The sequence below is a fragment of the Oncorhynchus nerka genome, linkage group LG20, assembly GCF_034236695.1.
Source record: "Oncorhynchus nerka isolate Pitt River linkage group LG20, Oner_Uvic_2.0, whole genome shotgun sequence".
NCBI classification, from domain to species: domain Eukaryota; kingdom Metazoa; phylum Chordata; class Actinopteri; order Salmoniformes; family Salmonidae; genus Oncorhynchus; species Oncorhynchus nerka.
This window is the reverse complement of record NC_088415.1, coordinates 66,722,799-66,736,192: the sequence shown is the minus strand read 5'-3', so window position 1 is coordinate 66,736,192 and position 13,394 is coordinate 66,722,799. Positions and strand designations below refer to the sequence as shown.

Sequence of the window (13,394 nt, the reverse complement as noted above, 5' to 3'; positions counted from 1 at the left end):
CTTGTCATCAATATGAATATGAATCCACCGCTAACATAAGGTGTTTTTATTGTGCATTGTAGCCCTATATCTGTCATTCTTAAAAAACACTACGTATATGGGTGTCTGTTATGTACAACCCCTATATGGCATATGGAGCGAAATAACACCAAGCCAACGGCCATGTATTTATCACAGAACGGGGTAAGGCTCATTGAAGTGTTGCGCTCCTCCTCCTTTCTCCAGATTGTGCAGGACATGCAAAAGAGTCAAACACTTTCAAGCTTCAATAGGAAGCATCCAAATGCATTTCCATTCCCTCTCAACCCCATCTATCTGCGGTGTTGTCATGTATTCATAGAATCCTTCAGCCTGGACTTGTACACCAGGGGTTTAGAAGAATTGAGAATATCAATATCCCCAGTCCTCAGTCTCACTCTTATCCCTGGTCAAACCAAATGATTCAGCATTCAGCAGGCTCATTCCGGCTGCCTGCTGCCTAGCTAAACTCACTGTTGATTATCTGTGCATAGTCATTTTACCCTTACCTACATGTAAAAATGACTTTGACTAACCTATACATTCCGCACATTGATTCGGTACCCCCTGTATATACTGTAGCCTCATTGCTGGTCTTTTATTGCGTTATTAATTTTTTTTTATTTTAGTTTATTTAGTAAATATTTTCTGAACTCTATTTTCTTAAAACTGTATTGTTGGTTAAGCATTTCACGGTAAGGTCTACTACGCCCGTTGTATTCTGCGCATGTGACAAATCAAATTGGATTTGATACAGCGATAAATGTGATGTGGTGTCCATCACAAATCAACAGGTGTCGACACTGACCCTAACATCGCGATGACTCGTGTGGTGTATCAGGCGACCAGGACCATATACGAGTGACATGTTTATCATGGATGACACAAACTGGAACATAACACCACATCAGTCCGGGACCTGGCCCAGAACAGGACGGGGTGGAGAGACAAATGGCCAAGGAGCTAGCAAAGATTAGTGAGAGAGTGAGTGTCCACCATAAACCTATAGACTCACGTGATGGTGTCAATCATGTCCAGGCCCATCTCCACACAGCAGTGGGCATGGTCAGTCTTGGGCTGGGTCAGACCTGACACACAGTAGTAACAGTCTCCCAGGATCTTTATACGCCTACAATGGTTCTCCTGTCAATCAGAGAGAGAGAGGGTGGGGGGGGGGGGGGGTGGAGAGAGAGAGAGAGAGAGATAGAGAGAGCTTTCTGATATTCAGAGCAATATTTGAGACAGACTGACACAGACAGTGTGGGGGGACTAGACACAAAGTGCATTCATTTCTAAACGGTTAAACAGATATGTATGAAAACACCCTCAAATAAAAAGGTGACATTCTGTACTGTGGCCTCGTAAAAAAAAACATTCAATTTCAAATCCCAAATGCTGAAGTATAGAGCCAAATAAAAAAGCTTTAGCTTCACTGTCCAAATAAATACGTAGGGGAGTGTATTTACACATAAATATCACATACACTTTCCAATATTCAGAGCAGTAGGTCAGACCTACGATGTTAGATTGCAGCGAGGGATTACTGACAAGATTCCCTTCTGCTTTCTACCTCGTATTCAAACCCTCTCTATCCAATATCCATTCGCCTAAACCATTCAGGGAACATAGTGTATTTTAACATCAAGAAACTCCACCCATCTGAATTAGGGCTTGTGCATTCATACATGCAGTAATGTACAAATTCTCTATAACATATGTATGTATGTAACAGTTTTGCTTCCATCCCTCTCCTTGCCCCAACCTGGGCTTGAACCAGGGACCCTCTGAACACATCAGCAACTGCCTCCCACGAAGCAGCGTTGCCTATCGCTCCACTAAAGTCACAAAACTTGCAAAGCAAGGGACACAACTCCTTAAAGCTCCCAGAACGAGTGAAGTCACCGATTGAACCGCTACTAGCACGCACCGCTAATTCGCTAGCCATTTCACACCAGTTACACATACATCCTATAGGCTACCACAGGCTACAGCTGTACACACTAATGTGAACTTTGCAAGAGGTACTGTACAGTACAAATCCAACTTTAAAAAGGAAATGAGTCTGAGTGCAGAAGCATAACGGTCCCCACTCCATCATATCATCGGGTCAGTGTTGTAGAAGAGAGTAGATGTGTGGCCCGGGGTGGTATAGCTGTCTAAGCCGCTTCCTGTGGAGCGTGTGTACCACTGCCAGCCGAGGTCCAAATCCAAGCCCACTGCTCTTTCAGCTCTCTCTCTCTCTATCAAATAAACATACAAAACACAACAACAATAAATAAGTGTGAACGTCCACGACGTGGAGCAACGCTGCCTGGCGTGATGTGAAGCTCTGCTCTGGGATGAAAGGAGCTTTGAATTGGAATTTGTAACCCATCCTTAGGGATCAGTGAGCCACAGAGTTCACAGTGAGCTATGGGTTGGTGGGCTGAGCTCCTAGCAGGTGATAACATCACCCGGGCTCCCATTGTTACTTCATGGAAGAGATGTGATCTTGGGCTGAGCAAAACATGTGAACTGAAAGACTCATAGCTACGCGGTGTGCGGAATAGATGCTCTATTTTAACGTGCAAGTCCATTGGTGTTGAGAGAGCTTGTTAGCAGCATAAAATAGAGTTTCCTTCACATTATGTTACATACAGGCTACACTCGCGTTGTTATTGCTCAGTAGTACTGAGGGCATATTTCTTTCAAGTCAGATATATATTGATAAAGATAGTCTTAAATTAAAAATATGTATTATAATAATTTGAAAGGAAATTCTGTCTTTTGATATGAGCTTAAATGCCATGGTGAATGACAACAATATTAAAGGGGACAACTCTGGTTCGTCTTACACTGATAAAAATGAACTGCTTTGTAACAGCAAAACTAGTGGCAACTGAGCGTCCACCAACGCGAAGGAGTCGAAACCTTAACTTTTCTGGAGTATTAAAACACATCATCCTGAGATGTTTTGAAACATTATATGGTGTGTGGTAACACCACTTAAAACTTCTACAGGATCGGTGGGTCCCCCGCGGGATGTAGGCTAATGTGATTAGCATGAGGTTAGCATGAGGTTGTAAGTAACAACACAATTTCCCAGGACACAGACATATCTGATATTGCAGAAAGCTTAAATTCTTGTTAATCTAACTGCACTGTCCAATTTAATAGCTATTACAGTGAAAAAAGACCATGCTCTTTTTTGAGAAGAGTGCACAGTTATGAACTTAAATGTATTAATAAACCAATTAGGCACATTTGGGCAGTCTTGACACAACATTTTGAACAGAAATGCAATGGTTCATTGGATCAGTCTAAAACTTTGCACATACACTGATGCCATCTAGTGGCCAAAATCTAAATTGCGCATGGGCTGGAATAATATGTCATTTTGCATTTCAAAGATGATGGTACAAAAAAAAATATACAGTAGTGTTACCTTTTACCAGATCTAATGTGTTATATTCTCCAACATTCATTTAACATTTCCACAAATGTCAAAGTGTTTCCTTTCAAATGTGCATATCCTTGCTACAGGCAGTTAGATTTGGGTATGTCATTTTAGGCGAAAATTGAAAAAAGGGCCGGATCCTTAAGAGGTTTAAATGAAGTGTTGTTCAACACCTTGCCAGGGAATCCTGTCTAGTGGAGAATTAGATCACTTGTTCTGGTATATTTTCATGTTTAACATTGATTAACATTGATATGTATAGTGCATCCGGAAAGTATTCAGACCCCTTCACTTTTTCCACATTTTGTTACATTACAGCCTTTTTGAAAAATTGATTAAATTATTTCATATCTACGAACTAAACCCCATAATGACAAAGCAAAAACTGGGTTTAAGAAAAAATATACTTATTTACATAAGTATTCAGGCCCTTTGCTATGAGACTCGAAACTGAGCTCAGATGCATCCTGTTTCCATTGATAATCCTTGAGATGTTTCTACAATGTGATTGGAGTCCACCTGTGGTAAATTCAACTGATTGGATATGATTTGGAAAGGCACACATCTGTCTACATAAAGGTCCCTCAGTTGACAGTGCATGTCAAACCAAACCATGAGGTCGAAGGAATTGTCCGTAGAGTTCCGAGACAGGATTGTGTCGAGGCACAGATCTGGGGAAGGGTACCAAAATATTTCTGCAGCATTGAATGCCCCAAGAACACAATGGCCTCCATCATTCTTAAATTGAAGAAGTTTGAAATCTCCAAGACACTTCCTAGAGCTGGCCACCCGGCCAAACTGAGCAATCGGGGGCCAAGGGTCTTGGTCAGGGAGGTGACCAAGAACCCGATGGTCACTATGACAGAGCTCCAGAGTTCCTCTGTGGAGAATGGGAGAAACTCTTTGAGAAACTCTGGGAGATGTATGTCTATCTCAGGTCTCTGCTCCCCACACTCTCCCCTTACTGCATCCTTATGTAATACATGTATCACTAGCCACTTTAACTATGCCACTTTGTTTACATTCTCATCTCATATGTATATACTGTACTCGATACCATCTACTGTATGCTGCTCTGTACCATCACTCATTCATATATCCTTATGTACATATTCTTTATCCCCTTACACTGTGTATAAGACAGTAGTTTTGGAATTGTTAGTTAGATTACTTGTTGGTTATCACTGCATTGTCGGAACTAGAAGCACAAGCATTTCGCTACACTCGCATTAACATCTGCTAACCATGTGTATGTGACAAATAACATTTGATTTGATTTGATTTGATTTTGATCCTGATTGAGGACACTCATTTCTCTTTGATTCTGATGTCTTTCACAAAGCATCTAGTTAATGACGTTGATGGGGAGAGATATTTTTGGAGCACCTCAAAAGCTCCAGAGTTCCTCTGTGGAGATGGGAGAACCGTCCAGTAGGCCAACAAACTCTGCAGTACTCCACCAATCAGGCCTTTATGGTTGCCACTCCACAGTAAAAGGCACATGACAGCCAGCTTGGAGTCTGCCTAAAAGCACCTAAAGAACTCTCAGACCATGAGAAACAAGACTCTCAGGTCTGATGAAACCAAGATTTAACTATTTGGCCTCAATGCCAAGAGTCACGTCTGGAGGAAACCTGGCACCATCCCAACTGTGAAACATGGTGGTAGCAGCATCATGCTGTGGGGATGTTTTTCAGTGGCATGGGCTGAGAGACGAGTCAGGATTGAAGTAAAGATTAACAGAGCAAAGTACAGAGAGATCCTTGATGAAAACCTGCTCCAGAGTGCTCAGGAACTCAGACTGGGGCGAAGTTTCACCTTCCAACAGGACAACGACCTTAAGCACACAGCCAAGACAACGCAGGCGTGGCTTCGGGACAAGTTTCCTTGAGAGGCCCAGCCAGAGCCTGGACTTGAATCTGATAGCACATCTCTGGAGAGACCTGAAAATAGCTGTGCAGCGACGCTCCCAATCCAACCTGACAGAGTTTGAAAGGATCTGCAGAGAAGAATGGGAGAAAGTTCCCAAATACAGGTGTACCAAGCTTGTAGCGTCTCACCCAAAAGATTCAAGGCTGTAATCACTGCCAAAGGTGATTCAACAAAGTATCGAGTAAAGGGTCTGAATACTTATGGAAATACAAGTTTAGTTTTTGTTTTGCATTGTTGAGCTCAGTGCTCATTCTACCAGCGGTAACTAGAGGTTGTATAGCATTGCAGGATACTTAAGTTTAAAAAAATAATTGAAATGACTTCATTCATTTTTTGTAAATATACAGCACCAGCAAAAGTCCAGACACACCTACTCATTACAGGGTTTTCTTTATTTTTTACTATTTTCTACATTGTAAAATAAAATAATAGTGAAGATATCAAACCTACAGTTGAAGTCGGAAGTTTACATAAACTTAGGTTGGAGTCATTAATACTTGTTTTTCAACCACTCCACAACTTTCTTCTCCACAACAAACTATAGCTTTGGCAAGTCGGTTAGGACATCTACTTTGTGCGTGATACAAGTATTTTTTCCAACAATTGTTTACAGACAGATTATTTCACTTATAATTCACTGTATCACAATTCCAGTGGGTCAGAAGTTTACATACACTAAGTTGACTGTGCCTTTAAATAGCTTGGAAAATTCCCAAAAATTATGTCATGGCTTTTTAGAGGCTTCTGATAGGCTGATTGACATCATTTTAGTCAATTGGAGGTGTACCTGTGGTTGTATTTTGAGGCCTACCTTCAAACTCAGTGCCTCTCTGATTGACATCATGGGGGAAAAAAAGAAATCAGCCAAGACCTCAAAAAAATGTTGTAGACCTCCACAAGTTTGGCTCATCCTTGGTACCAAATTCATCTGTACAAACAATAGTACGCAAGTATAAACACAATGGGACCAAGCAGCCATCATACCGCTCAGGAAGGAGACGCATTCTGTCTCCTAGAGATTAACGTACTTTGGTGTTCAAAAGGACCTTGTAAAGATGCTGGAGGAAACAGGTACAAAAGTATCTATATCCACAGTAAAACAAGTCCTGTATCTACACAACCTGAAAGGCCGCTCAGCAAGGAAGAAGTCACTGCTCCAAAACCACTATAAAAAAGACAGACTACGGTTTGCAAATGCACATGGGGACTAAGATCGTACATTTTGGAGAAATGTCCTCTAGTCTGATGAAACAAAAATAGAACTGTTTGGCAATAATGACCATTGTTATATTTGGAGGAAAATGGGGGAGGCTTGCAAGCCGAATAACACCATCCTCACTATGAAGCACAGGGGTGGCAGCATCATGTTGTGGGGGTGCTTTGTTGCAGGAGGGACTGGTGCACTTCACAAAATAGATTGCATCATGAGGATGGAAAATTATGGGGTTATATTGAAGCAACATCAAGACATCAGTCAGGAAGTTAAAGCTTGGTCGCAAATGGGTCTTCCAAATGGACAATAAACCAAGCATATTTCTAAAGTTGTGGCAAAATGGCTTAAGGACAACAAAGTCAAGGTATTGGAGTGGCCATCACAAAGCCCTGACCTCAAAACCTATAGAAAATGTGTGCGCAGAACTGAAAAGGCGTGTGGGAGCAAGGAGGCCTACAAACCTAAATCAGTTACACCAGCTCTGTCAGGAGGAATGGGCCAAACCCAACTTATTGTGGGAAGCATTTGGAAGGCTACCCAAAATGTTTGACTCAAGTTAAACAATTTAAAGGCAATGCTACCAAATACTAATTGAGTATATGTAAACTTGTGACCCACTGGAAATGTGATGAAAGAAATAAAAGCTGAAATAAATCATTCTCTCTACTATTATTCTGACATTTCACATTCTTAAAATAAAGTGGTGATCCTAACTGACCTAAGACAGGTCATTTAAAATGTTAAAAGTATTTGGCTAAGGTGTATGTAAACTTCGGACTTCAACTGTATGAAATAACACATATAGAATCATGTTGTAAGCAAAAAAGTCCCGCTTCCACTTGTCCCACTTTCACTCTCTCGGTCTCCTCCTGTTTTCTAATCTGTCAAAAAAAAAAAAGCATTTAAAAAAAGGTGGAATTCCAGAACAAAAAAGATTCTCCATAGGACTTAATCATCCACCATAATTTATATAAAACATTTCTATTTCTTAACAATTTGATGAGATCACCGTAAAAAAAAAATGTAAATACAATGGCAGGAGAATCTATGACCTAGCTATGTAAACATAAGCAATGAGATCGGTGACACGCAGCCTACTTTCTAATAAGACAGTGGTATTGATTGAACAATCGAACCACACGTAAAACAAATAAAAACTCACTCAAACGTACATCATCAACCCTCCAAAGCCCAAAGCTCATCTCAAGCTAACTACTCCGACATAGTCAGGTAGAATGAACACTGTAAAATCAAATAATAAAAGAGTGGAACACATCATGAAAGTTCTGAAACTTCAGAGGAGAGCTAGAGTATTGGGTTCTGTTTGAGGTCTCTAGCTATTTCACTAGCTCTTTATGGCTGTGTGAATGCACAAACAACATTTTCATCAGGACTTGGGAGACTCCCCTTCAGGCTCCTACTCACACATAGCCATTTCAAATAGACAGCTTAGGCAATTACACTGTGCCAAAGGAGCAAGCCACAGAGTTAAGCCACCTGCGTGAAGAACGTAGGCTACGTGCCAGCTGTTCACTAACAGGTTAGCCTCTGTCGACGTTCCAAATGGCACCCCGTTCCCTTCATAGTGCATAACATAGAGAATATGCAGCTATTTGGGACTTTGACAAGAAAAGAAGAATTAATTTGCTTTAAGTGTAACACTCCAAGGTGCTACTGTATCTGCTAGCACTGGTTTAACTGGGGGGAGACATCGTCTTACTGTACAACAGGAGAGGCACTGTACTACTAGACCAAGCCACCTACAAGGACATATCCATTAATATGATCCCTGAGTGTTCAAACTACTGGAAAGACAAAGACCACACATAGCTCCAAAATGAACATCCTCTGTTAAAAGGAGAGGCGCAACTAGGCTCCCTGCTAGTGACTATTTATGAATGTACTCCACTATATAAACACCTAAACTCTACATTTTTAATATAAACAAATGTGAGCAAGCAGGGATGAAACTAGGGTGAAACCAGGGTGAAACGTCCATGGTGTGGGTTAACACAGTGAGCCTATAACAGATGGCGGGTTGTACACTAGAGTCTGGCTACAGTGAGGCTATAATAAGTAGATGGAGTCTGGAGTTGTGGATACGTGAGGGAGAGGAAAGCCCTGGTGCTTAGAAAGCCTCCTCTCCTCTCAGTCCTCTCTCTGTGCTGCGCTGTGTCTCTTCTCCTGTCCCTGTGTTAGTTCATCTGATCTGCCCAGTGAGCTAGGGCTTAGGGGGCAGATTCAGACCCAAGCCGTGCAGGATTACTTGGGCCCTGTCACGTGACCATACCACCCATGCGCAAACTGTATGGCCATGTTTAGAGAGAGAGAGAGAGAGAGAGAGAGAGAGAGAGAGAGAGAGAAAGGGAGAGAGAGATTATATTAAGCAAAACAGACAGCACCATTTCCTTTTCTTTTTTTCTTTTTTTTTACGGATAGCCAGGGGCACACTTCAACACTCAGACATCATTCACAAATGATGCATTTGTGTTTAGTGAGTCCGCCAGATCAGAAGGAGTAGGGATGACCAGGTGTTCCCTTGATAAGTGCATGAATTGGACCATTTTCCTGTCCTGCAAACCAGTCAAAATGTAACTAGTACTTTTGGGTGTATGGAGTAAAAAGTACATTATTTTGTTGAGGAATGTAGCGAAGTAAATGTTGTCAAAAATATAAATAGTAAAGTAAAGTACAAATACCCCCAAAAAACTACTTGAGTAGTGCTTTAAAGCATTTTTACTTATGTACTTTACACCACTGCCTAAATGTTGTGTGTTCCGTCCGTCTTCAAGGTGACAGGGTGTAGTAGAGAATGTCATCCAGACAAGATGGCCTGACCATGGCTCTAGCACATCAATATTGTGATATGTTAAGGTCTGTCATTGTATCAAATCAAAACTAATTCTATTTGTCACATGCTTTGTAAACAATGGATATATACTAAAAGTGAAATGCTTACTTACAGGCCCTTTCCAGCAATTCAGAGAAGAAAAATAGATAAAGAACTGAAGAATTGTAAAATAATAACACAAGGAATAAATACACAATGCGTAACAATAACTTGGGGTACCAGTACTGTGTTGATTTGCAGGGGTTTGAGGTAATTGAGGTAGATAGTCGTAATAGTTGTGCGCGGCCACGCAGTCTTGGGAGAACAGGGATTACAAGAGGGGACTAAGCACGCACCTCTGAGGGCCCCCCCATGTTGAGGGTCAAAACATGGTGGATATGTTGCTGCCGACCCTCACCACATAGGGTGGCCTATCAGGAAGTGCAGGATCCAGTTGCAGAGGGAGGTGTTACATCCCAGGGTCCTTAGTTTAGTGATGAGCTTTAAGGACACTATGGTGATGAACGCTGAGCTGTAGTCGATAAACAGCATTCTCACGTAGGCGTTCCTTTTGTCCAGGTGGGAAAGGGCAGTGTGGGGTAAAATAGAGATTGTCCTCTGTTGATCTGTTGGGGCGGTATGCGAATAGGAGTGGGTCCAGGGTGTCTGGGATGATGGTGTTGATGTGAGCCATGACCAGTCTTTCAAAGCATTTCATGGCTACAGATGTGAGTGCTAGGTGGCGATATTCATTTAGACAGGTTGCCTTAGCATTCTTGGGCACAGGGACTATGGTATCAACTAAAACATATGTCAGTCCCTTCCCAAAAGACGTTATGGGACATGGGATTTCTGTGCTCAGCTGTGTCCATTGGCTTCTCTGACACTCATTTACACAATGATGATGATCTCTGTGTGTGTGTGTGCGCACACACACAAACAGGACATAAGAAGAAATATCAAAGAGTCCGATTACAAATGGAAGCCGACAAATGAGTGGAGAGAACAGAGGGAAAGGAACATGAAATATAACAGGGGCATGAAATATGCAGTTCAGGGAAGCAGGCTGTTGTGTGTCAATTAAACAGACCAGAAACAAGGAGCTGGTCTAAGAGCTGAGATGCAAAGTGGCGTTGAGAGGAGATTGGAAGAGAGAAAGAAGAGAGAGGGGGATAAGAAAGCTCTGTGTAAACTCTACCATGGAAACTGAAAAATCACACACACACACACACACACACACACACACACACACACACACACACGAGCCAGTCATTAAAAGTTATTGCATAATAATGCTGTATAAATCAGCAGAGTATCTCTCTCTGCACAGAGACTATTGATTCCGGTGCTTGGTAGACAGAGAGAAACCGAGAGAAACATTGTTTAAACAGTTCTAGAGGAAGAGAGGGATGAATGGAATGTGTTTCTTCATCATGTACCAATTGTCTTAGGGCCAGAAGTTTTTCCTATAACCACGTGATCTGATCAGGAAAAGACCCCAGTTATGGGCTATGATAGGGAGTTTGTCCTGATCAGGAAAAGACCCCAGTTATGGGCTATGATAGGGAGTTTGTCCTGATCAGGAAAAGACCCCAGTTATGGGCTATGATAGGGAGTTTGTCCTGATCAGGAAAAGACCCCAGTTATGGGCTATGATAGGGAGTTTGTCCTGATCAGGTCACATGATTAAGGAAAAACAAAAGGCCCTATGGGTTACGAATGTGTTATGAAGTCCTCATTTAGGTTAGATGCCCTTTAAAAAGGTACACTATGCAGAAAACGCTCCACCATTTCCTGGTTGCTAAAATTGTAATAGTTTGCCTTATTTCAGTTTATGTGACTAAACAAGCACGTATAGTTTAGAGAATCATTGTACCATCTAAAAAAATATATTCTATTTTGAGCTGGTGTACAAAACTGACTCAAAACTGACTCAAAAACAAAACTTAAGAACGGGAAGCATAGAAATAGGGCACATAGAACAGATCTACCACTTCTTAGATGAGAAAGCAAGAGACAGATCTATAACTCACATTACTCTGTAAATTTGGTTGTGTCGTCCCAAAAAGTTACATATTGCAGCTTTAAATAAAAGGGATAACCCATAGTTTAAGATAGAAGGGGTTAACCAAATCAACAGTAATGTTATTTTTGTCCCTTTAATTTTGACACAATCACAGAGCAACATCAATACACCCTAAGGCGCAGGGAGGAGAGGGATAGAGAGGCTGTGAGAGAAGCCAGCGTGAAACAGTCAGCACAGTTTATAAAGAAACAGACTGAAAGGGAAGTGGGATCAAGCTCGTTTTTTACATGCCTAAAGTCAAATGTGATACCAAGTCATTGCTCATTTGCATTGTGCATGTCTTAGAGAGAGAGAGATGGGGGGTGGTGGGAAAGAAAGAAGCATGAGCAGTGGGTGAGAGGAGAGGAGAGAAAGAAAGATATGAGTGGGAGAGAAAGAGAGGAGGAGTCGGTTTGAGGGAGGATAATTGGAGAGAGTAGTGTGTTCTTGGCCCACTTCCCCGGTGGAGAGACAACAAGTCCAACAGTTGGACAGGTGGTGTTGGGGATGGTGTTGTCGACCGGCAGGATTGACGAGCTGAGACTCTGCCCGGTGGACATGTGGCTTCGCCCGCTCCTCGTCTTTGACAGGGAGAGACTGTGTGTGTGTGTCTCAACTTGTGTGCTTGTGCGTGTGTGTGTGTGCTTGTGCGTGTGAGTGTGTGCAGCCTGTTGTGGCCTGGCAGAATGAATCACTTGCGGTGCCACTTATCACAGTGACTGGGTCTATGGGTCAGGACACAGGGTGAACCTCTGGTGAGGGAGTTAAAGTCTGGGGACAGTTGTCACTGTGATCTGTGGGGACACTGCCACTGTGGCACAATACACATCAAGCTTATGGGAGATAGCTTAAAGCTTAATGTGAAATGTGGTTCTTGCATGTCAGCATCTACTATATACTGTATATAATCTCTCTTTCTCTCTCTCAGTTACTCTGACTTGTGAGGCATTAGGTTGTAGGACTGTATCTGTGCCAACAGGCTGGCCAGGACCTTCTTATATGAATAATGTAGGCCAAGAGTATTGAAGGCATGGTAATATATACAATTGGGAATAATCCCAAAATTACCAATGTCACAACAGTTTCTAGAAATTCCATCTGAAAATTACACTGTACCACCATGACCGCCCTTAATCACCTTTAGTCAAACTGCAGTCGTCTTGTCTGGTTTTGTTTTTAATTGCATGTAAACAAAGAGACTGAAAATAGCCGGGCCGATTTGGCCAAGAAAATGTTCTATGAAAGCAGAAAAGGGTTGGTTGTAATCCCGTGGATTAAGGGATTGCACAGGCACATGTGCACAGTGTATATAATTGGGGCCAGATTACATGTAGTTAAGAGAGGTGGGAGGATGATCTGCTGGGTGTGTGTGGTTGGGGTTGAGAGCTAGGGGTGAGGAGTGACGGGTCTGACACCTCTAACTCCAACACAACACATATGTTTCAGCCTAATATCAAGGTCTGGGATTCCATGTAGAAGGCGAGGGGTAGGGTGAGGCTACTACAGCAATCATGCCTGTTGAGAGGTGAATATACATTATATTAACTATTTACACTTTCTCTTGTGATAACAATGATAACTGCAACAAGCAAAAACTGACCAAAACTAGTACTAAAGTACAATATATATATATATTTTTGTCCAAAGCAAGACAAAAGTTGCATGGACTTTCGCGGCACCAACATAGCAAGAGAGTTGCTAAGAATGAAACACTATATATTGACCGAAGGAGCGTTCACACCTGTTTCCATTGACGCCGAATGTAAATATTGGGACGGATACAACTCGGACTAGTCCGCTTAACCCCTCCCCTCCATCCAGATCACTCAAAACGATCACAGACAAGACATCTGGAATGGATTAAGTATCCCGTCACCTCTGCCGTAGATGAGAGCGCGTG

General features: G+C 42.0%; 1 protein-coding gene across 2 annotated transcripts in view; it reads right to left on the bottom strand.

Moving 5' to 3' along the window:
* Nucleotides 1–13,394, bottom strand: part of LOC115102992 (adenylate cyclase type 1-like) — a 60,500-nt gene that overhangs the window by 29,948 nt on the left and 17,158 nt on the right. For both annotated transcript variants that reach the window (XM_029623511.2, XM_029623512.2), the window contains exon 5: nt 1,034–1,161. In XM_029623511.2, coding sequence (XP_029479371.1) covers nt 1,034–1,161 — 128 coding nt within the window. The remainder of the gene's footprint in view (nt 1–1,033; nt 1,162–13,394) is intronic.